This window comes from Pleurodeles waltl, chromosome 3_1, assembly GCF_031143425.1.
Source record: "Pleurodeles waltl isolate 20211129_DDA chromosome 3_1, aPleWal1.hap1.20221129, whole genome shotgun sequence".
NCBI lineage: Eukaryota > Metazoa > Chordata > Amphibia > Caudata > Salamandridae > Pleurodeles > Pleurodeles waltl.
In genome coordinates, this window is record NC_090440.1 from 534,306,039 (window position 1) to 534,331,306 (window position 25,268).

Genomic DNA, 25,268 nt, shown 5'->3' on the forward strand with positions numbered 1-25,268 from the left:
CTTGCAAAGGCCGGGACTACTCCTCAGCCGTTTCAAGGCCAGACGTGGATATTAGTTCTAGTTGAACATACAGTCCAGTTCCCGGTCGTTGGCAGTGTATTTTACCGCTGCACCGCGCCCTCGCCGTACCTCCGGGCCACAACCAGCGGGAGCGCCACGAATGCCGTGCGTCTGAAGCCCCGCCAAACAGCGACGTCGAACACAGTGCCAGGACGCCAGTGTGACAGGAGTGTGAGGAGTGCTATATGCAGCCGAATCAAGGAACGCACTGATACAGTAGTTCAGTTCGCCATGAGTGCTGTGGCCAGTCAGGGCGACAGCAGGCCAGCAATAAGAAGATAGGTAAGGGCATGGAACAGTGCTTATTCCCTGACCAGCTTGAGGTTGAATTGCGCCTTCGAGAGATTATATGTAGGGCCAGGTGGGTCAAAGGTGGTACCTCTTGCGCTTTATCAGAGCCGTGGTCCGCTCCGCGTAAGCTGGTCTAGAGGAAGGTCAGTGTCCCGCGTCCATACCGCGACTCGATTTGTGTCGCCGAGGGGCGCACCTTCTTTTGCAGCGCCGAACCCGCGTGGGCGCTTGGGGCCAGGCAAGGGGGTCCCCTGATTGGCGTTTCAGGCCTGTGGAGTCCTGTTGGCGGCCTCAAACATCCAGCCTCCAGGCCGCGTGTCGCGTCTTCAAGCCTCTGCGCTCGCAGGCCGCACCCAGGCAAGGCATGGCGTCCCGGCGCCTCGGGACCAAGTAGGTATGGTAGAAGCTTTCCCCTTTAGTAAGGGGGAGTTGGGGCCCAGCCGGGAAGGCAGCGCCGTGATGCGGGGGCCATAGGAGGTGGCAATCCTTTGCGGCAAGTAGGGTGCAGCAACGTGTAGGGCCCGGCGCTGCAGCGATACCGCCACTTCAGGAGGGGGTTACGAACAAGCGCTCACCAATAGCGCGACCTCTGGGGCACGGGCCCCCTCAACCTCTGGCGCAGCCGGTCCCTTCGCGGCCCCTCGAGTCAGCGCTGAGCCACAGTAGGCCGGAGGCAGAGCCGGCCTGGGGCGCCGGGCAGTGCACTCACCAGCCGCGGCCGCAGGTGTCAGCCCAGCAGCTCGCCAGTCCTCCCTCGGTGCGGAAGGCAGCATCGGCATCCGGAGTAAAGCCGCTGCTCCGGGTAGAGGTCCTGGGCGGCTGGGTGGATGACGCCTACCTTGGAGAGGGCGATAGGTGCCGTGAACAGGATGATATAGTGGGCCGGGAGCGGAGCTGCAGTTTATGCTGCCGCTCCGGTCGCCATGTTGGCCACACCACCGGTGGCAGGAGACCTTAACGTCACTTGTGAGCCCTTAGAGTTGGTGACCATGGCCATGGAGGAAGAAGATCAGGTGTGGGGTATCCCGGGGCTGGAGGATGACAGCCCGGTTAGGCAAACTAAAGTTGCATTCCAGGTCTACCCGCTGTCCGTTAAGTATGGTTAACGCACCTGTAATGGGCGGTATAAATCAGATAAATACCTTAACCATACTTTTAAGAGGGCTAACTGTCGCTCTCGAATGGACTATATTCTATTAAACCTACAATCTTGGAGACATGAGTGACATGGCCATTTTTGATAAATTAGATAGTGATCACAACACTTTGGTTTTAGACCTGGAGATGGATTATTCACATCATTTAACTGGAACTGCTTTGATTACAGCTACAGCCCACTCCATTGCCACAACTAATAATAGGAGGAGGGTTAAATGGCCTGTGATTGAAAGCTGTACCGAAGACATGGCCAACAATCTATAGGGAGGTGGTAAATACCCTTACTGAACTAAGGGACTGCGGGGATGAAATACATTACACTGCAACTATTTTTTGTAAATTGTTGAGAAACATTATGACTCCTTTTTATAATACTGCAGATGGTAAGGGGAAGGGCAATTATTTTTATAAAAACACTAAGGAATGGTATAATGATTCCTGTAAGGTTGCCAGGAAGGAAATGATGGAAGCTTAAACATTGATAACCTCCAAAAGAAAGTTTTATGTAAAGGCGTATAGGGAGGCCAAGAGGGAATGGGAAGACTTGCATTGGAGAGAATTGCTGCAGGCTGCAAATAATAAGGAGCGGAAATTATTTTGGCATCTTGTGTCTAACGGTTCTAGGAAGCAGGTAATTGAAGAAGATTTCTATATGCAACCACAAGTTTGGGAAAGGCATTTCAGTCCTCTATACGCTGATTTGAATTTTGCGTATAAGGGGATGACAGGGGTCCCAGGCTAAGATGACCTCAGGTCCCTGGGAACCCAGGAGTTGAAAGCTGTGGCTTTTAGACTTGAAGACACTAATGAGCCCTCCTTACATTACAAAGCGACAAGGTAGCAGGCCTGGATACAATTTCAGGTGACTTGTACCTTACAGAAAGAGGGGTCTGGTGTGTTATATTGAATCAATGCTTTAATGCTATCCTGGCAGGCTCACAGATCCTGGACAGATGGTTTGGAGTGGAGGTGGTTCCTATGTATAAAAAAGGTGACAAAACTGATCCTGCAAACTATAGGCCCATAAGCTTGATAGATGTTACCCCAAAATTGTTTAGCATACATGTATTAGGCAGGTTATAGGTTTGAATGGAGGAAAATAATATCCTCTCGTCCCTCCAGGCAGGATTTAGGGAAAATACTGGTACTATAGATCAACTGTTCAGATTCCGGCTTATATTTTCTAAATATGTATTAATTAAGAGAGAACATGTATATGTGGCTTTTGTGGACCTACGGGAAGCCTTCGATCTCATTCCTAGACAGAAATTGTGGGAGACATTGGATCGATTGGGTGTCCTGAAATATCTCTTACAGGTTATCATAAGATTGCATCACATTAACTATGCCCAGATCAGATGGGGCCAGAACAAGGAGCTTACCGATCATATCAGAGTAGAGAAGGGAGTTAGGCAAAGGTGTTTATTGGCCCCAGCCCTTTTAATTTGTATAATAATGGGCTCAAGGATTCTGTGACTGGCTGTAGAGGAGACCCCCCTAAGTTAATTGGTAATTAAGTAGCATCAGTGATGTATGCTGATGATACTATATTAATATCAAGGACACCGGTAGACCTAGAGACCCTCCTGAATAGATTTTCTGAGGCATGTATAAATTTGGACTTAGAGATTACCATTAATAAAACACAGTTTATGGCATTTGATCCACACAAATCCCTCAAGGCTAAGATTATGCTGGATGGAACTTATCTCAAGCAAGTCAAAGAATTTGACTGTTTAGAGGTAAGCACTGTCATGGTCTCCATAACTTGCCAAAAGCCAGCTCTCTCTGCAACAAATATGTTTTGCATTATTAAGAAGATGGAAAGCATGCAGATTTAGACCAGCTAGACTAATTGTTAAAACCTATCGGGCAAAAGGGGTTAGTGTTGCGCTTCATGGTGCAGAGCTTTGGGGCACTCTTCATCTGGGAGCACTGGAAAAAGTAGAGAACAGCTTTATGAGGTCAGTTGTAGATCTACCCCAGAACACACCCCTTACTCCTTTGCTCCTTTACTGCTGAATCATTGTTTGTGCAACATCGGTCATGTTGCGGTTCTGCGACCTTTGGTCTATTAGATGCGAGTGTGGGCTGATAAAACACCACTTCAGTTGCAAGAGTCATCGTCTGAGATTCTGGAGCTCAAATGCAGCAATAGCATCCCGTGGTTGAAATATGTGAAAACTTGGTTATACGCCTTGGGCATGAGTAATTTGCGAACTAGCCCCCATAATATCAGTGCAAACTCTACAGTGCTCCTAAAAGAAAGATTTTGGGCCCATGTGTGCAATACATGGTTGCAGAAGGCTAATAGGGGGAGCTTGATTGAGAGGTTTTTAGTACTTAAAGACCAAGGGCCTGATTACAACTTTGGCGTAGGGGGTTAATCCGTCCCAAATGTGACGGATATCCCACCCGCCATATTACGAGTCCATTATATCCTATGGAACTCGTAATAAGGTGGGCGGGATATCCGTCACATTTGAGACTGATTAACCCCCTCCGCCAAAGTTGTAATCAGGCCCCAAATGTATTATGAGGATTTTATGAGTATGACTGACCTCCCCCCCCCCAGCAAAATCGGTGTATCATAAATTTAAATATAGTATCCTGCCACTTAGCAGTTTCTGTAGTGGCTGGAATGGGTCAAGTACCTCCCCAGAATGACCACTCTGTTTTGGTTCTGAAGAAACAGAAGAGCATTTTCTTTTTTTTTGCTCTTACTATATAAAAATCAGGAGGACTTGGCTGTTACCCATCTGCCGAACCCTTGAATCTAGACAGCTGAGGTTCACCTTGTGGATCCTCAAAAGTGATACTAGAGGCTGGCTAGTTTTTGCCCTGTCTAAATACCTGATGAATGCCTGGAGAATTAGGTGCAAGTTGAGTTGGCCTGCTAATTTTTTTTTTTTTAAATTAAGTATTGTATTTGGCCTACCCAGCTACTGACTGGTGAATACTGTCTGTGGATGAAACATTTAATGGGAATTATTAATGCAATGTATCTGTGTTCTAATAACCAGCGATTACTGTGATTTTGTGATTAATGGATGTATCATATTTATATTTATATGCACATTGTTTTTATGTTTATAACTTACTTTATGTATTATTTTGGGGGGTTGTGTTTGTAATTGTATTTTAAATTACTCTGCTTTTATAGCTTTTTGTGCAACCGAATAAAGACTAAATATATATATATATATATATATATATATATATATATATATATATATAAGTAATGAAAAGAACTTCCACAAAAGGACGCACACTCGGGAAATCCCAAAAATTAATAGGAGTATTTAATTCAATGTGTGAATTAAATACTCCTATTAATTTTTGGGATTTCCCGAGTGTGCGTCCTTTTGTGGAAGTTCTTTTCATTACTTAAATTTTTCAACCGGAGTGCTCTGCCGGTTTATTACGCACCACCTCTCTCGGGCCTTCAGGAGCCCGGTGGTGAGCATTTTTGCAGCATATATATATATATATATATATACACTATACCTGAATGCTCTGATGACACATAGTGAGGATCTGATCTACTAGTTCTAAAAAACCCTTTGTGGAGTTTACAAAATGTGCATCACACTCATCTGTGTCCACTGGCCTCAATAACCACCCGCCACGATGTGAAAGTGATATCATAAATGTTCCATTTTGACCCACCTATTGAGCTGATCTTCAGCTGCACTAATGTATTTTTGCCATTTATGGAATTTTGCAGGAACAGGGATACTGGACGCATTCAGTACCTTAATTTTTGTCAAGCCTAAACAACTTGTCTGTTGTAAGTTTAATTTAAAAATATCATTTGTACAAGTATCAGGCATGCTCTTTCCCCTTATTTGTCAATTTTTAGTTCCCCATACACATTTAAGTCAATCAACTTCAGCCAATATTCATAGCCTTCTGTAGCCAAACGGGAAACAGAGGAATCAGAATAAATCAATTTTGTATCAGTCAATAAAACGTTGTGCATTTCCATCACAGGCAATTTAAAATAATATGACTCAGCATTCTTAACATTGTGCCCAGAAAAATATGCAAACTTTTCACAGTATGTTTTAGAACTCCCCACTGGGGGAGTTGGACAATGTTCCCATTGTGTGTAATTAAAAATAGTCTTTGGGCTACTTGATCTATGAATGAAATGATGTCCATAATAATTGTAACAGAACATATCTCCATAATTTTCTTTTGATTGATAAACATCTTCACTTTCAAACATGTTTAAATACTCAAGTTCAGATAACACAGAATCAACTCTTTTTACATCCCAATCATCAGAAATGATGTGAATGTTGTTACATCATTCACTGAAAGTTTAAATACATGTGGAATTTGAATAAGCTCTATCGGACCATATATATGAAAAGATACTTTATCCCAAACAATCCCATAAGGAATAGGTATAGCTGAAATGTTCACTAGGAACAAATCACGACGGACCTTATGGGAGGAACAATGTGTCAACACCAGAGCAGTACACGCTCTATTGGTGAGAAAAATGCAAAAACCCATCACTCTCAAAACAAAGTAATTTATGCATTGTGCTAATATGTTGTGGTTTAACCTTTTGCATTGCAGAGTTCAATCCTGAAAACGTATTTTTAATATGCTTACAAATACTGTTCCTTTGTAATGTATTGCTGCAGGTTTTCAGAGTGTGATTGGGTGTGGCCCCTTTCCAGGGCCTTCTAGAGACTTTCCCTGCAACATGCCTGGGCGTGGTTCTGGGCTGGGCCAAGACTCTATAAAAGAGAGCCAGCCCAACTCCCAGTGCTCACTATTCAGAGGTCCCGGTGCAAAGCAGCAGCTTCTTCCTGAGCCCCTGTTCCGGCGGCCTATTTGGATTTTCCAGTCTTCTGCCCTTTATCCTTCATTGGTGATCATTGTTCCAGGCGGTAAGACGGTGGTTGAACTGTCCCGACACCGTTATTGCGATTTTTCATATTTTTGTTTAATTCTTAAATGAGTAACAGATTGCTTGCGCGCTACCATTTCTTGACATTTATATGGTAGTTTACAAATAGGCAAGACGCGCGATTGGTTTCATAAAGGTTTGACTTTGTTATTCATTGCGTGCTACCATTTCTTGACATTGGCATGGTGGCTTAAGAATCGGCCAGATGCGCGATTCGTTTTATGGTGTTTAAACATTGTTGTCCATTGCGCGCTACTATTTCTTGACATTTACATGATGTTTTACGAATTGACAAGACGCGCAACTCGTTTCATGAGGATTTAACTTTGTTGTTCATTGCGCGCTACCATTTCTTGACATTTACATGGTGGCTTAAGAATCAGCAAAAGAAGCGCGATTCGTTTCATTGTACTTTGATCTTGTTATTTATTGTGAGCTGTTATTTCTTGACATTTACATTGTGTTTTACGAATCAGCAAGATGCGCGATTCGATTAATGATGATTTGACCTTGATATTCATTGCGTGTTACCATTCCTTGGTATTTTACATGGTGACATTCGAATCGGCAAGACGCACGATTCTCTCCTCAAGTTTATTTCATGTTGTTTATTGTATGCCACTATTCTAAGATATTTATTATGTAATATTCGAGTTGACAAGTTATGTGATTTGTTTCCTGAATCCAAATCGTGTTATTCATGGTGCACAATCCTTTTATGGTGTTTACTATATATATATATATATATCTGCAATATGCACAATTTGTGTTGAAACATTTTAGTACACAGAAGGCCAGAGTTTCTAGATGCAATATTGTATGGTCCTAGTATACATTCTCAAAAAAGGATTTATATGACTGGTTTAAAATTTAGTCAGAATGTTTTTCTGATTCTCATGTAAAGGAAAGTATTTGAATAAGAAAGTTTTCGTTTAATTCATCTTGATTCCTCTACAGGTATCCGGCCATCTTGAAACTTAATCGTTTTAAACTTAACTCTTAGATTGTTCATGTGTTCAGAGTGACTAGGCTTAGAATCACAGTCTAGTATTGATTTCAGGAGATATAATTTTCATATTGTGTGTTCTAACCTTTTTCTTACTACAGGTCTCCTTCCCAGCTGTTCCCTTCCAAATCCCCTCTTCCCCTCTTGAACTCTCTCAGTCTCTGTGATTTATCTATCAGAGTCTTGGAGCTGTTCAGTGGTGGACGTGTTGGGAACGTGCACAGACCCCGAGGATCTGGTGACTCTGACACAATGTGGTTTTAGGACCTCATCCATTAGTTCAACTGCAGAGCGTTCAGGAAGGTAATGACCATGTTCTAATAATAAAAAGACAATGACAAACCCAATCCATAAAAGGAAGGCAAGTACATTTAATAAGAGCCACATATAGGCCCTCATTACAACCCTGGCGGTCGGTGTTAAAGCGACGGTAATACCGCCAACAGGCCGGCGGTAACAAAAAATTGAATCACGACCATGGCGGAAACCGCTAACATAGACAGCCACTTTAACACTCCTACCACCACGGCGGTAGCAACAAACACAGTGGCGGTAACCGCCAAACAGACAGGCAGAAGACTGCACCGCCCACCCTATCACAACTCGCCAATCCGCCAGCTTTTTCGTGGCGGTACCAACGCCATCAAAACCTCAGCGGAAACAGGATTTGGAAGGGAACCACTCACCTCTCGAAAAGAAACGAAGAACCAGGACGCCATGGAGCCTGAGCTGCAGGTCCTCCCCATGCTGGTGTATCGTCTCATACACAACGGATATCAAAGGGGGCGGCGACGACCATGGTGAGTATTGCACCTAGCACACAGGGGAAGGGGGAGGAAAAAGAGAGTGACACACACACACAACACGCAACACCCCCACCCTCACCCACAACACCATACACACAAAAACATGCAGCAACATTACATTTACACCCCGTAGCCCCCTGGAAGAACATAAGGCCAAAGGAATAAAGTCGAATCAGTGATATATTAGAAATAGGCAGACATAGTTAACGTTTAGAAAAACAGTATATACAAATATTTACAATATGTACAGAAGGCCGTACACTGTCCTTTGCAAATGTCCATGGCCCACTGGGCCCAAAAATCATGGGCGAAGCCCACACTTGACTCCTGCCTCAAAACGGAGAGAACACTGCAGGGGCATCAGGTCGAAAACATACAGGCACCTCAGGGGGACAAGGAAGGGGGGGCACCTCAGCCGAAGGATGGTACTTCACCACTGCTCCTGGAGGGGGCAACATACCCACAGCGATGTCCTGGGGAGTGCAAAGCCACAGTCTCTCAAGTGGGTGGTTTGCCCACTGCTTGGTCCTGGGGGGTGCAAAGCCACAGTCTCTCAAGTGGGTGGTTTGCCCACTGCTTGGTCCTGGGGAGTGCAAAGCCACAGTCTCTCTAGTGGATAGCTTATTCCACTGGTTCTGGAGGGGGCATTGTGCCTAGTCTGCTTCATCCTGCCAAGGATAGGGTGAGTGGATGCCTTTCTCCACTGGTTCTGGAGGGGGGCTTTGTACCCAGTCTGCTTCATCCTGCCAAGGATAGGGTGAGTGGGTGCCTTTCTCCACTGGTTCTGGAGGGGGCTTTGTGCCCAGTGTGCTTCATCCTGCCAAGGATAGGGTGAGTGGATGCATGTCTCCACTGGTTCTGGAGGGGGCATTGTGCCTAGTCTGCTTCATCCTGCCAAGGATAGGGTGAGTGGATGCCTTTCTCCACTGGTTCTGGAGGGGGCTTTGTGCCCAGTGTGCTTCATCCTGCCAAGGATAGGGTGAGTGGATGCATGTCTCCACTGGTTCTGGAGGGGGCATTGTGCCTAGTCTGCTTCATCCTGCCAAGGATAGGGTGAGTGGATGCCTTTCTCCACTGGTTCTGGAGGGGGCTTTGTGCCCAGTGTGCTTCATCCTGCCAAGGATAGGGTGAGTGGATGCATGTCTCCACTGGTTCTGGAGGGGGCATTGTGCCCAGTGTGCTTCATCCTGCGAAGGATAGGGTGAGTGGATGCTTTTCTCCACTGGTTCTGGAGGGGGCTTTGTGCCCAGTGTGCTTCTCCTGCCAAGGATAAGGTGAGTGGATGCCTTTCTCCATTGGTTCTGGAGGGGGCATTGTGTCCAGTGATGCTGCACTTGGGGTGTGGCAGTTCACATTCCCTCACATGGGTGTCTGAGGCACGAGATTTGCAGGGAACAGGTAGCATGATACCCCATGGAGGCAAAGCCAGACTCCAGCCTGCGGTGACTAAAGCTACAATCTGGTGGTAGTGCCGGTGCTGGTGGGGGTGCTTCAAGTGGTGGTGGGACGGTCCTGGCAGTCTCCTGCAGCCCCAGACGGCTGCCCACTGGGGATGATGCTGCTCACAGTTGTAGTGGCACCGGCTGGGCATGTGGCGGTGATGATGGCGGTGCAGGTGGCGGTGCTTGCGGCGGGGTCTGCGGTGGGGATGCTGCCGGTGCTGGCCATGGTGCAGGTGCTGGTAGTGGTGGAGGGAGACACCAGGCCATCTCCTGCAGCCTCAGACGGCTGCCCACTGGGGATGATGCTGTTCACAGTTGTTGTGGCAGCGGCGGTGCAGGTGGCGGTGCAGGGGGCGGTGCAGGTGACGGGGAGGTGGCGGTGCCTGCAGCGGTGCTTTCCACGGTACAGGTTGTGGGGCTTTCGGTACTGGTGACCACTGACCTGACTTAAGGCCAGGAACCACTCTGCGCACCGAGCAGCTCCACCAGACTGCCCTCGTGTTCCTGACCGTGCCCTTGCTGATGCCGCGAGGCCCTCTACCACCCGCAGGCACCCGCCTGTGCCTCATCCCTGGTGTCTAGTGGTTGACGTAAGTATTGTGTGTTTGTCTTGTTATCTTGTGTGTTTGTCTTGTTATCTGTATCTGTGCTTTTGTGCCGCCTTCCTGCTTATTGCCTTTTTGCCTGTTTACTTTTATTGTCTCTGCCTGTTTCTGCCCATTTCTGCCTTGCTCTGATCTGTCCCGGTCTCTCCGTTCCCGCCGCTGCGTCCCCGTCCCCCTAGTGCCCCCATTCGCCACTGCCTCCCGCCTCCCAGCTGCTCCTCCCTCCCACCTCCCCTTCTTAATGGCGGCCGCTGCACGGTGCCCAGAGTGACCACTGACCTGACTTAAGGCTAGGAAGAACTCTTGACACCGAGCAGCTCCACCAGACTGCCCTCGTGTGCCTTACCCCACCCTCGCTACTCCTCCCATTCCCCCCGAAGGTCATCGAGAAGATAGTCAACAACCAGCTATCCCGCTTCCTGAAGGACAACAGCCTACTCGACGTCTCCCAGTCAGGATTTCGCTAGAACAACCACAGCACCGAGACCACCCTTATAGCCTGCACCGACGACATCAGGAGCAGACTCAACAAAGGAGAAACTGTCGCCCTCATCCTCCTTGACCTTTCTGCAGCCTTCGACACCGTCTGCCACCACACCCTTCGCACACACCTCTCCGATGCCGGAATTCGCCACAGAGCCCTGGATTGGCTCACCTCCTTCATCTCTGGAAGAACCCAGAGAATCCGTCTTCCCCCATTCCTGTCCAAGGCCAACAAGACCATCTGTGGAGTTCCCCAGGGATCCTCACTCAGCCCCACCCTTTTCAATGTCTACATGGCTCTGCTCACCAACATTGTCCGATCCCATGGCCTCAACATCATCTCCTACGCAGACGACACTCAGCTCATCCTCTCTCTCACGAAGGACCCCGCAAACGCTAAGAACAACCTCCACACCGGACTCCATGCCATCGCCAACTGGATGAAAGAAAGCCTCCTCAAGCTAAACTCTGAGAAAACTGAGATCATCATCTTCGGTCCCAACAGATCAGCATGGGACGACTCCTGGTGGCCTGCCACCTTGGTGTTGGCTCCAAAGCACACCTCCCACGCATGCAACCTCGGCTTCATACTGGACTCTTCGCTCTCCATGACCCAGCAAGTCAACGCCATCTAATTCTCATGCTACAACACCCTTCATATGCTCCGCAAGACCTTCAGATAGATCCAGAGGAACGGTCACACACGCCCTCGTCAGCAGTAGACTGGACTACGGTAACGCCCTATACGTGGGAACAACGGACAAGCTCCAGAAGAAACTCCAGCACATCCAGAACGCCTCAGCATCACTCATCCTCAACCTCCCTCGCCACGAACACATCTCAGCCCACCTCAGAGATCTCCCCTGGCTCCCTGTCAACAAAAGGATTGTCTTCAAGCTCCTGATCCACGCTCACAAAGCTCTCCACGACGCTGGACCGGCCTATCTCAACGAGCGTCTCAACTTCCACATCCCTACACGCCAGCTCCGCTCCGCCAACCTCGCCCTTGCAACCGTCCCCCACATTAACCGCACCACATCCGGCAGTAGATCCTTCTCCCACCTTGCGGGCAAAACCTGGAACTCCCTCCCCGTCAACCTACGTCTGACCCAGGACCTCCTGACCTTCAGGAAGCACCTCAAGACCTGGCTCTTTCAGCAGTAGCATCCCCCCTCCCCACAGTGCCTTGAGACCCTGCCGGGTGAGTAGCGCGCTTAACAAATCACTGATTGATTGATTGATTGATGGTGGGCACTAGTCCTTCACCTGGAGCCTCCGAGGCCTGAGGTTTCTTGGCTTGGGTTTTTTTCCCTTTCCCCACCTGTGCTGATGCTGCTGGGACCTAGGCACTGGCAGCTTGAGCCTTGCTGGGTGGGTCTTCCTTCTTGCCTGTGCTGCATGCTGGCCCCTTCTTCACCTTGGCAGGTGGCAGGATGGGTTGGTCCTTTGCAGGGGTCGGTGGCACACTGGCTGCCCTGACGGGTGACCCCGTTGATCCTCTGGGACTTGCAGGTACCACAGCGGACGGCGACTTGGTGGCTTAGGTGCTGGCCTGGGATCTGGACACCCTGGCCAGAGGGGAAGGACGGGGGAGGGGTAGAGAAGAGGTCAACGTTAGCGAGGAAAAGTTTTTTAGACACACTGGGACGGGAAGATGGAGAAGGTTTGGGAGTGGAGGAAGAGGGAGTGGTTGTAAGAGGTGTACATCTGCTGAGTTTGGGTGAAGGTGCATGGGTTGGATGCTGTTGTGAGGTGGATGGCTGTTGGGTGGGTGGGTGCTTGCGTTTGTGTACTTTGGGAGGAGGTGTCACAGACACACTGGGAGAGGACACAGGGGATGTGTGCATGGTTGTGGGGATGGTGACTGCCATTGAGGGGAGTGTAGTGATGGGCGTTCTGGTGATGGAGGTAGTGGATGAAGATGTAGTGCATGCAGGTGTGAGTGTAGATGCTACTGGGAGGGAGGTAGAGGAGGAGGAGGAGGGGGACACAGTGGCGGCAGTGGATGTTGGTGTTTTTGCATGGGCATGATGCTTATGTGAGTGCCTGTGAGATGAAGAGTGGTGCTTATGTTTGCCTGAGCCACTTTTGTGTGGTGATTTGGGTGCATGCTGGTCTGAAAGTGTGCTTGGGATAGGCCGATGTAGAAGGGATTGGGTCTGGGTAGTCGAAGTTGGAGGGGGAAGCTGGACGCAGGGACAACGGCTGCCATTAGTGCTGAGGCCCGAGCCTGAAATGCTCTCTGTTGGGCCGCCACGCCAGAGTGAATACCCTCCAGGTATGCATTTGTTTGTTGCAAATGCCCTGCTACACCCTGGATGGCATTCAGTATGGTTGACTGCCCAAAAGAGAGGGATCTCAGGAGGTCAATAGCCTCCTTACTGAGGGCAGCAGGGCTGACTGGGGCAGGGCCTGAGGTGCCTGGGGCAAAGGTGATGCCCACCCCCCTGGGTGAGCGGGCACGGGAAACACGCTGAGGGGCTGCTGGGATGGCGGTGCTGATAGGGGTGGTGGCGGCTGTACCTGTTGTTGGGGTGAGCACAGAGGTGTCCGCCACTGCCAGGGAGCTTCCACCTGAGGAGGAGTCGCTGTCAGTGGTCTCCCCTCCTGTCCCCGTCGTGGAGCTCCCCTCGCCCTCCGTCCCACTGGTGCCTTCACCTTCGGTGGATTCAGCCTCAAGGCCCATATTGGATGCAGCTCCCTCCGTCGCAGGTGCCTCTGCTCCTCCACCAGATGATGCTAATGCACACTAGGACAGGGTGACAAAACAAAAAGGGGGGGAGAGACAGAGGATACACTTGGTCAATGTCAGCAACACCACTACCGTTGGCGTAAACAACACACTGTGAGCTGCCCTATGCACTCGGCCATGCCCAACCAGTCACTAGGATAGTCACCAGCCCATGGGGTACAATGCCTAACGCCAGCATCTGCACACCTGACACCCACAGGACCTTGCCCAGTAGTAGATGGCCTTTTACACCATTGGGGTAGGAGTGCGCCTGAGCCTGCACACAAGGGACCTACCCTACCATGATCGCCCTGGCCTAAAAGCACCCACAGCCCACATTCCCCACTCAGCTACCTCCTAAAGCACGCAAAGTCAGCTTTCTGAATCTGTACTCACCCCCTTGTGGCTGCTGTGATGCCCTCAAGCGCCCATCCAACACCGGATAGGCCACCGCCAGGATGCGGGACATCAGGGGGGTCATGGTGCGACGGGCACCCCTTCCACGATGAGAGGTCAGCCCCAGCTGGGCCTCCGCCGATTTCTTGGTCCAGAGGTGCAGGTCCTCCCATCTCTTGCAGCAGTGGGTGCTCTGCCTGTGATAGACCCCCAGGGTCTGCACCTCCCTGGCAATAGCACGCCAAATACCCTTTTTCTGGTGGGCGCTGACCTGGAGGGAAAAGACAGCAGAAAAGGAAATCACTCACACGTCCGGACCGGCATACCCATTGCCCACCAGTTCCCATCCATGCCCTGCAGCACATACACTGACCACCTCTCATGCAGCACTCAGGCCAGGACGCATCAGCACCCCCCAACATGTGGCTTACATCCACACCACTCCAAACATGCATTGCCCACGCATCATGCTCACAGTGTACTCACCTGTTTGTCTGGAGGACCGTAGAGTAATGTGTACTGGGGTAGGACCCCATCCACCAGTTTCTCCAATTCCTCCGCAGTGAAGGCAGGGGCCCTTTCCCCAGCCACATGAGCCATTGTCGCTTCCAGACTCAGGTCACAGCAGCACTTGCAGTGTAGGTCCTCTCCTGTTGACGGTCAGGTAGCAAGTGAGTGAAGCGGTAGAAAATGGCGGTGACATCCGCGGCGGTGCGTATCGTCACCGCCGGCGTACATCGCCATTGGCTCCTGGAACCCATATTGCCCAATGATAACCAATGCGCAGTTGCGCGGCGGTCATCGACTGCTTACCGTGACGGCGCACAATGCCAGCGCACTCACCTCATTTCCACTTGTCCCTCCTCACAGGTCTGGCAGCCGCCATTTCAGGGGGGCACATGGCATGGCACCTAACTGCGTCACAGCAGACATTGGCACATCATCTGACTCTCGACTTCACATAAAGCTTCTGTGACGTAAATTCAGCAAGATTAATGCAATCTATGTGGAACTATGACCCTCTACTCACCGTTCTCCTCCATAGGCTACAACCGCTGAGGCAGATTATGAGATGGCGGCATCCTCCGGTGTTCAGACCCCTGGTGGACCTGTCGACAATGGAGGACAGACACATTATCATAATATACAAACTTGATTGTGCGACAATCCAAGAACTGTGTGCCCAATTGGAGCCAGACCTGTTGTCTGCTATCTTCCAGCCCACAGGAATCCCCCCTCTAGTGCAGGTCCTGTCAGTGCTCCATTTCCTGGCAAGTGGTTCCTTTCAAACTACAGTGGCCATGGCATCAGGGATGTCTCAGCCAATGCTCTCCACATGTGCAGCTACATTGTGTTCTCCCAGGTGGATGAATTGGCCACAGTGAAAGCTGACTTTTATGCCCTGGGACATATCCCCAACATCATAGGTGCCATTAATGGTACACATGTGGCATTTGCCCCCCCCCCCCCGGAGAAATGAACAGGTTTACAGGAATAGAAAAAGCTATCTCTCGATGAATGCGCAGATGGTGTGTTTGGCGGACCAGTACATCTCTCATGTGAATGCCAAATATCCGGGCTCTGTGCATGACGCCTATATCTTGAGGAATAACAGCATCCCATATGTGATGGGCCAACTCCAGAGGCACCCGGTGTGGCTAATAGGTGAGTCCAAGGTCCCCACCCAGTATAAGTAGGTGTCTGGGTATGGGGTTGTCCCTAAGTGTTAGTGTGTGTCTAACAGTTGTCCCTCGATATTTACAGGTGACTCTGGTTACCCAAACCTGTCATGGCTACTGACCCCAATGAGGAATCCTAGGACAAGGGCAGAGGAACGTTACAATGAGGCACATGGTCATACAAGGAGGATAATTGAGAGAACCTTCAGCCTACTGAAGGCCAGGTTCCGGTGCCTCCATCTGACTGGTGGATCTCTGTACACTCACCCAAGAAGGTGTGACAGATCATCGTGGCATGCTGTATGTTGCACAACCTGGCCTTGAGACGACAGGTGCCTTTTCTGCCGGAGGATGAGCCTGGAGATGGTCTTGTGGCAGCGGTGGAGCCTGTGGACAGTGACAAAGAGGAGGCAGAGGAAGATGTTGACAACAGAACATACATAATACAGCAGTACGTCCAGTGACACACAGGTAAGAAACTGTAACTCCACTTAACATTTCAGTAGTCTGTTGGACATTGTACATGGTAGCCTCTTATCCTATGTCTATGGCCACTGACTGTTCACTTTGGATTCTATATTTTCAGATCTGTGTGCCCCATTCTGGCTCCTGCTATATGTACTGCTGCCCACCAAAGGTCATCCTGTAGTATATTTCACTGTACATATACGTTGCAATGCTTGGAGAATGTTGTACTAATACATTTGAGATTCATTACACTGACTCCAGATTGGTATTTGTTTCAAGGGTGTTTATTTAGGTGCTAATACGTATAGGGGTATATACAAGGGGCTGGGGTGATGGTGGAGGAAAGTCCATGGTAGAGTCCAGTCTCTTGGTATCACAGGTGCATTGTTGAAGGGGGCATAGGAAGGGGAGCAATGGCAGTTCAAGGTGGACAGGGGAAAAGAGTGGGACAGAATGGTGACTATCAGTAGAGTCCTATTTCCTGGCGGGGGTCTTGGCAACGTTCTCTGTCTTCTGCCTGGATCGCAGGGACCATTTGCAGGGTGGTTCTCCTTCTGCAAGGGGTGGGGTGCTGGTGGCCTGTTGGTCCTGCGGTGGCAGAGGTGGAAGGCTGTTCCTTGGTTTGGCTGGTGTCAGGCGCTCTTTGTTGTGCCACTGCCTCCCTCATGGTCTTGCCCATGTCAGCCAGCACCCCTGCAATGGTGACCAGGAAGGTGTAGATTTTGGTCAAGTCCTCCCTGATCCCCAGGTACTGTCCCTCCTGCAGCCGCTGGGTCTCCTGCAACTTGGCCAGTACCTGGCCCATGGTCTCCTGGGAATGGTGGTATGCTCCCAGGAAGTTGGAGAGTGTCTCGTGGAGAGTGGGTTCCCTGGGCCTGTCCTCCCCCTGTCGCACAGCAGTCCTCCCAGCTTCCCTGTTGTCCTGTGCCTCTGTTCCCTGAACCGTGTGCCAACTGCCACTGACTCCAGGTCCCTGATCGTCCTGTGTTTGTGGAGTTGCCTGGGGTCCCTTTAGTGGTGGACACACTGCTGATTGACGTGTCCTGGGGACAGTGGCATGGGCCCGCTGGGTGGGTGCTGTGCTGGTGTTTCCAGAGGGGGGAGGCTCTGTGGTTTGGGACTGTGGCAGGGGAACCGACTGTCCAGAGGTCCCTGATGGGCCAGGTTGTTCATCCTGATCCAGACGTGCAGAGCTGCTGTCATCACTGTGGGCCTCTTCTGGGGGGGACTGGATGTAACTGGCACCTCCTCTCCGGTGACGTTGGGTAGGGGTCCTGTTGGGATACAAATGCATTGTTAATGTATCTGCGTGTGCCATCTTGTGCATGGGTGTGTTTCCCTGTATGATTGTGTTTTCCCTGTCAGCTTGGCCTTGTGTGAGTGGTGATTTTGTGGGCTTGGTGAGTCTCTCTATTAGGCATGCTGGGGTGATGGCTGTCCATGCAGGTCTGTGAGTGATGTCCGTGCATTGTTGTTGCATGCGGGGCTTGGTATTGGGATGGGTGGGTTGTGCTAGTGAGGTATATGTGAGGTGTTGGAGTGATGGGGGTGAGGGTAGGGGTAGGAGTTTGTGATGGCATGCAGGTAGGATAGGGGGGATAAGGTAGTTAAGATTTGACTTACCAGAATCCAGTCCTCCTGCTACTCCTGCGAGGCCCTCAGGATGCATGATCGCCAAGACTTGCTCCTCCCATGTTGTTAGTTGTGGGGGAGGAGGTGGGGGTCCACCGCCAGTCCTCTGTACAGCAATCTGGTGTCTTGATACCACAGAATGCACCTTCCCCTGTAGGTCGTTCCACCTCTTCCTGATGTCCTCCCTGGTTCTAGGGTGCTGTCCCACGGCGTTGACCCTGTCCACGATTCTCCGCCATAGCTCCATCTTCCTTGCAATTGACGTCTGCTGCACCTGTGATCAGAATAGCTGTGTCTCTACCCGGATGATTTCCTCCACCATTACCCTTAGTTCCACCTCTGAAAACCTGGGGTGTCTTTGGGGTGCCATGTATGTGGTGTGACTGATATGTGTGAAGATGTGTGGGGTGATGTGTGGGGTGATGTGTTGTTGTGTATGCTCTAATGTGCATGAACGGTATATGGGTGAAGGTGTTCTGTGCCTCTGATTTGGTGGGTGCTCCTGGCTTGTCTCTCTCAGCTATCTTTGTTTTCATTGTAAGGGGTTGTGGGTATTGTGGGTGTGTGTTTTATAGTGGTATGTGTATGTGTGTCAGGTGTGTGTAGTTGGAATTGTCCAATGTGGTGGTGTTTACCGACAATGTTTTACCGCAGTTGAAAGAACACTGCGTTGATTCGTGGGTCGTGATACTGTAGGCGTATTCCTGTTGCCGTAATGGTGTGGGTTTTGCTTTCGCCAGTTTATCACTGACCTTTGGTGTAGCGACTTGTTTGGGTGTCTGTATAGTGGCGGTATTCTATGTGTGTGTCATAATACCCACAGCGGAATACCGCCGCGGTCATGGTATGTTGGCGGCCGTCAGCATGGCTGTAGGCGGCATTTACTACCAGGGTTGTAATGAGGGCCATAGTTCCATGGACAAATGAAATAGCAAATTTTTAGACAATTTATCAGCTTACGTGATCTTGACAGTCTTGTTGCAGAAAGGCAGATGAGGCTGTGAAAGAGTCATTGATGTCAGCAAAATATCCAGAAGCAGTTCGTGCAAAAGTTGGAGCCGTGTTTAGAAGAGGAGAGCTGGCAGAAGTCTCTCTTGGTGATTCATAGTAAATGATTCTATCCGTTTGAGTTGAATTTCAGAACAATTCTTCATTGTTGTTGATGTTTCTTGCCGCAGGCGAAGTTAGTGGTACTAATCTAAGATCACTTTCCACACTCCCCAAGCTCAGGGAAGTGTCAGTGTTGCTGCTCAAAACCTGTAGAGGAACATTCTGGTCTGTAGTTAGAGGGAGTCGGGGACTACCCAGGAGTCCTCTAGGTCTGCTGTGTAGGATCAGCCATTTGATGTAACTTGACATTGTCGATGGAAACAAAGCAATTTTCTTTAGATCCAGGCAGCAGTGGTAGAATAACAGTTCTAATACCCTGTATTGCCAGGACTGGAACCGGTACACAATAAGAAGGATCATATTCCTTTTTCATAATTATCCTTTCACACACTAGGGGCCACATGTACGAAGCATTTTGCACAACGCAAACGGCGAATTGGACCGTTTGCAATGTGCAAAATGCAATTTGGGATGTATAGACCCATTTTTGTGATTCGGTAAACTATTTACCGAATCGCAAAAAGGGTTTGCGAGTCGCAATTAGGAAGGGGTGTTCCCTTCCTAATTGGGAGTCGCAGTCCCATGTATGATTGTTTTGTGACCGCGAATGCGGTCGCAAAACAATAGCACTTAGCACCAGTTTCAAACTGGTGCTAACCCATTCGCAAACGGGCAGGGTCCCATGGGACCCCTTCCCCTTTGTGAATGGCAGCAACATTTTTTTTTCATTTTTTGTTTTTGAAATGCATCTCGTTTTCCTTTAAGGAAAACGGGCTGCATTTCAAAATAAAAAAAAACTGCTTTATTTAAAAGCAGTCACAGACATGGTGGTCTGCTGTCTCCAGCAAGTCACCATCCCTGTGAGGGCGGCCATTCCCAAGGGGGTCGCAAATTGCGACCTACCTCATGAATATTCATGAGTTAGGTCATTTGCGACCCCCTTGTGAATCGCAAACAGTGTCATTGACACTGTTGAACATAAGGTTGTGCGACTCGCAATTTGCGACTCACAAAACCTATACTTCGTACATGTGGCCCTAGATTCCCAACTTTTTTAATCTAACCAGTAGGTGTTACTGGTACATCCCTTATTCCCAAGTAGGAGGCACTGGCAGATGCGTTGCCATCATGGATGTGTTGTAAGTCCTGCAAGACAGTGACACGTTTATTTATGTCAAAAGGTGTATCTGCCGCCTCAGCGCCAGGACCTTCAAGGTCTGGAACATACATTTGTGTTCCAAACAGAATTTCATATGGGTACGCCCTCCCTAGAACCTTCTGGGCAGATTATTCAGTGCTCTCTGGGCTTCATACAGGTGATTAAGCCAACTACGACACATGCCTAATACTCTTGCTTTTAAGGATTGCTTGAAGTCGCAGTTTCTTCGCTCCACAACGCTATTTCCCTCGCAATGATATGGAGACGAATAGTACTTAGACCCCTAATGAAGCCATGGTGTCCCTGTATGCCCTTGAGGCAAAAGCAGGGCCCTGGTCCAAGCGGAAAGCCACATCTGCATATGTGCTGATAAAGACTTTCAAATCTTTAAGAACAGTTCAAGCGCCAGCTGAGATTTGTGGCCATACCCATAGAAATCTGGAGCATGAGTCGACAGTGAATCAGATGGATTTGTATGCACCACTAGGTGTCAAGAGACCACAATGGTCCAGGTACACACATTGTTGAGGACTGTAGGAAATTAGGAGGGGTGTCTGCGGTAGGCGTTTGACGGTGGACCCGTTTATTTGCTGACAGATGTCAAAGCGAAGGACATACTGTTTGGTCTGTTTGTATAGACCTGGCCACCAATAACGTGCTTGTAATAGTGAAATAGTAGCCGCAACACCAGCATGGGAAGAAGCAACTCTCTCATGCGCTGCTTTGAACAACTCAGGTCTTTGGTCTTCATTGGAGATCACTGGATCACCTACTGCTAAAATTGTTGCTAGGGCAGTATTTAGGCTAGATGTGCAGTAGGAATATTTGGCAGGATATGCCTTTGGCATGGGCTTGCTTTTAGCTGAAGCTTCCACAGCAGCCAATGTGTCATCATTCAGCCTCGTCCGTGAACGAGTTATTGGAGCAACAGAAGCTGTAGCTACTGCTGATTTGGCCACTTCATCAGCCAAAGTATTGTCTGTAATGTGTATTCGAACATGTGTATTCCAACACGTTGATGCCCCAATATATGAACTACATGGACACTGAGTAGCATTTCTTTCAGATCTGCTACTTTCCCCCGCAGTAGACTGTGTTTGATGGTGTTGCCTTTTGAATCTCTGAACCCATTCTGGTGCCAGTAATGCAGGTATTCATTGAAGGACTGGACAAAATAGTACGAATCACAGATGATTAATGTTAATTGTCCTGGATCCGTGTGTTCCAGTGACATTAACAGAGCCTTGAGCTCTACCAGTTGTGCAGTGTAGTCCCCTAAGGTCTGCATGTAAGTATAATGTGGATGGAATTCAGCATCTTTCATGTAGCCCCTCACAACCACGCAGGAAGCAGAATTTTGATGTTTGGTCCCTATTGCTGGTTGGGTTGAACCATCAATGTAAATTATTGTATGATATTGATCAATAGGCAAAGTGTTTGCTGGAACTCTATTCTAGCTCATATTAAAGAAATTCTTGAGTTTGTAATTTAGGGTTGAAAACATAATTAACATCAGTGGCTGTCAGAGACGTTGCCCATTGAATCCAATGTGGATGAAGTGCCTTGGCGTTAGGAACTTTGGCTTTTGTAACAGCCTTGAGGGCAGGGATCGGAGATACTACAATAATCAGTTTCCCCTGAGCCAGAGGTCTCTCTTTAATGTGAACCATCTGAACAGCAGTCAGAATTTTTTCTGTGGCAGTAAAGCATTATTCAGCTGTGGAATACAGATGTGATTTGTATATTATAGGCATGGTATCATCCTCACTGAATGTTAGATGGGTAAAACCAATGGTACTATCAATTACTCTGATGACCAGATGTGTTTGTTGTCCCTTCTGTGTAAGTGTTTTGCTGCAAGCATGTCTTGTTGTAATGCTTTAAGAACACATTTGTGTTCAACTGTCCAATATTTGCTTGAAAAATCAGGACATATTAAGTCATATAATGGTTTAATGCATTGTGCTAAATCTGGATTGGAAGTTCTGCCAAAGTTTAAAAAGCCCAACAATGACTGGAGCTTTTTGATGGTGTTGGGTGGTTGCAATTGCGCACACTTTTCTAGAACGTGGGGAGCAAGGCTCTTGCCTTCGTCTGATAAGTCGTATCCAAAAAATAGGACACTAAGGAAGGCTATTTTTGTTTTTTTGAATTATATGTGTAGCCTAATTCAGCAAATCCCACAACAATGCGGCTCACCTGTCTTATATGTTGAACGAGATCATCATCCGTAAGGTAGATATCATCTACGTAGGACAATGCCTCAGGGTCAATGTCATGTAAAACTGAAGTAACACGAGCTGAAAACAATCCTCAACTGTTTTTATACCCCTGTGTGGAGTCTGCAAAACCTTTTTTGCGAGCCTAAAGCACTAAAACTTGTCAAATCCCTACTTTCAGGTGCTATATTTTGGTAGCAAAAAATGTTGGCAATATCCAAGGTTGTTTTGTATTTTCTGTGCACAATATTGTTCATTAGTGCTGTACTGTGCACATTTTGAATGGCAAATGTGCATATATGACTGTTTAAATGTCTGTAATCTAAGACTATTCTATATGAATGGCCCGGTTTAGCTACAGGGAGCCACGGGTTGTTCATTGGTGACCCTCAGGGTCCAATTACTCCCTGTTACTCTAACTGCATAAGGATTTCCCTCATGGGTGCTTTAGCTTCATGTTTGATTGGATATTGGGGTTAAGGTTGTGGTTGGGGCCTAATTGGTATTATATGGTAAGGAGAATTTTTATTCTACCCCACATGACTGCAATGTAGCACGAGTGCCTGAGCCAATGTCCAATCAATAGCGCAAGCCTCCCTGAGGTTTAGTGGAACTATTGGCAAGAAAAATGGTTCAATTACCTCTTACCTATATGGGTGATTAAGGACAAATTCTGGTGACCAATCTTTTTCAGCCAATAAAATATCATAAATGGTAGTTACGCGATCACAAAAGATAGCATCAATTGTGCACTCAATGTCTCCTTCTAATTGTATTTTCAGTTAATACAACCTGTCTGGTGTGGAGATGTGCATGTCCACAGTCTCAACTTGTAAAAAGTCATTAATAGCTTTCACCTGCAGATGCTCTTGAAAATTCTGGTGAACTTTGTGACATCTGCTGCGCTGTCTAGCAGGGACAGTGCCCACTTCCTGTTCTTCAGTAAAGCTCTCATCCTGAGTGGCATTCCACACAGAAATTGCGGCCACCTTCTTCTTTTTGAATTGAGGATTTTGTTGGGAAAGTTTCTCTTCTTCTTGACAGAAACTTCGAATGAGCATTGTGACTCCTTTCTCTGTTTCACCTACTCAGTTCGCTGTTCTGACTGCCCACCTCTCTCACTGCATTTATCCGGTGAGTCCAGAAAGGAATGAGATTGGCATGGATCATTATTTTCGTATCTATCAGGAGGTTTTATATTATCTCTATTTCTAAGACTCTCCCCTTTCTTTTTTAGGTGTTTGTTTTTGTTGATCCCAGTGTTTTTTAGAACTCTCAGGTGCTTGCTTGGTAGAATCCTTATTGTATTTTCCCTTTAATTGTGGCTTTACTAGGTCTGGCTCCAAGACTATCCTGACCAATACTAGAGTAGGTCTCTGCGATAATCTTTGGCAGCTTGTGTTCTTGATCCTGCAAAGGAACGTCCCAGAGCCGCATGTGCACTGCTAGTGCTACTGCTTCCCTTTTAATATAACTTAATATTATTGAAGACACAGTGCCAAAATTGCCCATTAAGTGCATCCCCATATCCGGGGCTGGGGCAGCCCCGTATTCATCTTGAATTTGTTTTAACAGTTCCAGAAGATTGGCAAGTGTTGGTGTACTGTTTGCGGTAGTGGAGCGTGGCAAATGCCGCACACCAAGTGTTGCAGTTATCTACCGCAGGAATCATCCCAAATGGCAAGCACATAGTGAGAATTCTATGTTTATCTTGAAGTCCCGTACAGGGAAATACTGCCTCCAGCGTGTTTATTTTTTGAGCTAATCAAAACGGAATTTCTTCCCATTTGGGGGGTACTTTACCTATAATTGAATGTACAGTTGCAGGGTTATTGCCTAGTGTGACTGTGTGCGGTTGCATTGCAGCCACGCATACTGGGTTAGTATTTAATGTTTGTATAAAAACCTTACTAAAAGTCTATATATTGCTGTATGCTCAAAGTATAAGTGGCAAACCTCAGCTACCGCCAAGGTACCTGCATCAGGATGCGGTGTGTATGTGGCCATCAAGGGCCAGGTAGGACCATCATTACTCAGAGCACCTAACCTAACATGAAGTATTGTGTGGGGTAGGGTGCCATCAAGGGAGTTATGGTGGTCTTGAAAGGATAGCGGTATCTCTAAATATGCATATGCTCTGTATTGTACAGGCATATTAGCAAGTGTATAATGATGAAATGTATTCGTGTTACCATCAACTGCTGGAAAATTGACCCAATAATATTTTTTTTCTGTTCTGTAGGCTGAATGAGCCTCACCTACAAAGGTAACAGGACCCCCCTGGGCTGTAAGGCCAAGGGCTGATGAATGAGCATTAAGGGGAGGTTGCATGTTTACTGCAATTACCACCCGTTGCATGTTAGTCATGGTAAATGTAGCTGTTCAGAGATAAGGACACCAAATGGGGATTGATTCTTTTAAGGTTCAAGCTTGTACAACCTACAGCATCGAATAGGTGCTACCTTTCTTGCTGAGTAAATCCTAAATACCATGGATGTCTCCGTCTATAGTATTGAGGTGCCTATAGCACGTAGTGAGACAGTGATACTCGGGAAGATCCGAAAACCAGTGCCTGACCAAATGTTGGCGGTGCCATGTCATGTTGGCCCTCATTGTACCAATGAGGCTGCTGGATTTGGGTGGCAGCATCACCTAAATTGTGGGGAACTGAGTTTGATCCTACACCATGTGACAACTGTCGGCCTAATCCGTTTCTGGCTAGTTAGCAGCGCCTCACATATGCCCAAGAGCAGGGGTGATTTTGTGGCAACTGAGAGCATGACATTGTGACTTCTCAGAGAAATCATGGTGGATTAGATCTCATCCTTTTCTCTCAGTTACATTCATCTCACACATGCAAAGACAAATAGAAGCAGGGAACGGTTCAATACGATTTATCAAATCAGCTGCGTCCTAGATAAAATGACATGAACTGCAATATTTAGGATGATAAAACATACTAGAAGCAGAACGATGACAAGAAAAGTGAAACACAAGAAAAGGTCCACCATACTATCACTATGCAAGATGTGTGATTCCTACCTACATCACTAATGTTCTATGTTAGAGAACAGCAGGATAAACCCTTATCTGCCC

At 48.1% G+C, this 25,268-nt stretch overlaps 1 protein-coding gene across 1 annotated transcript in view; it reads right to left on the bottom strand.

Moving 5' to 3' along the window:
* Nucleotides 1–25,268, bottom strand: part of DPP8 (dipeptidyl peptidase 8) — a 179,092-nt gene that overhangs the window by 79,425 nt on the left and 74,399 nt on the right. Inside the window, 1 exon segment of the mRNA XM_069221452.1 lies at nt 22,965–23,219. Coding sequence (XP_069077553.1) covers nt 22,965–23,219 — 255 coding nt within the window.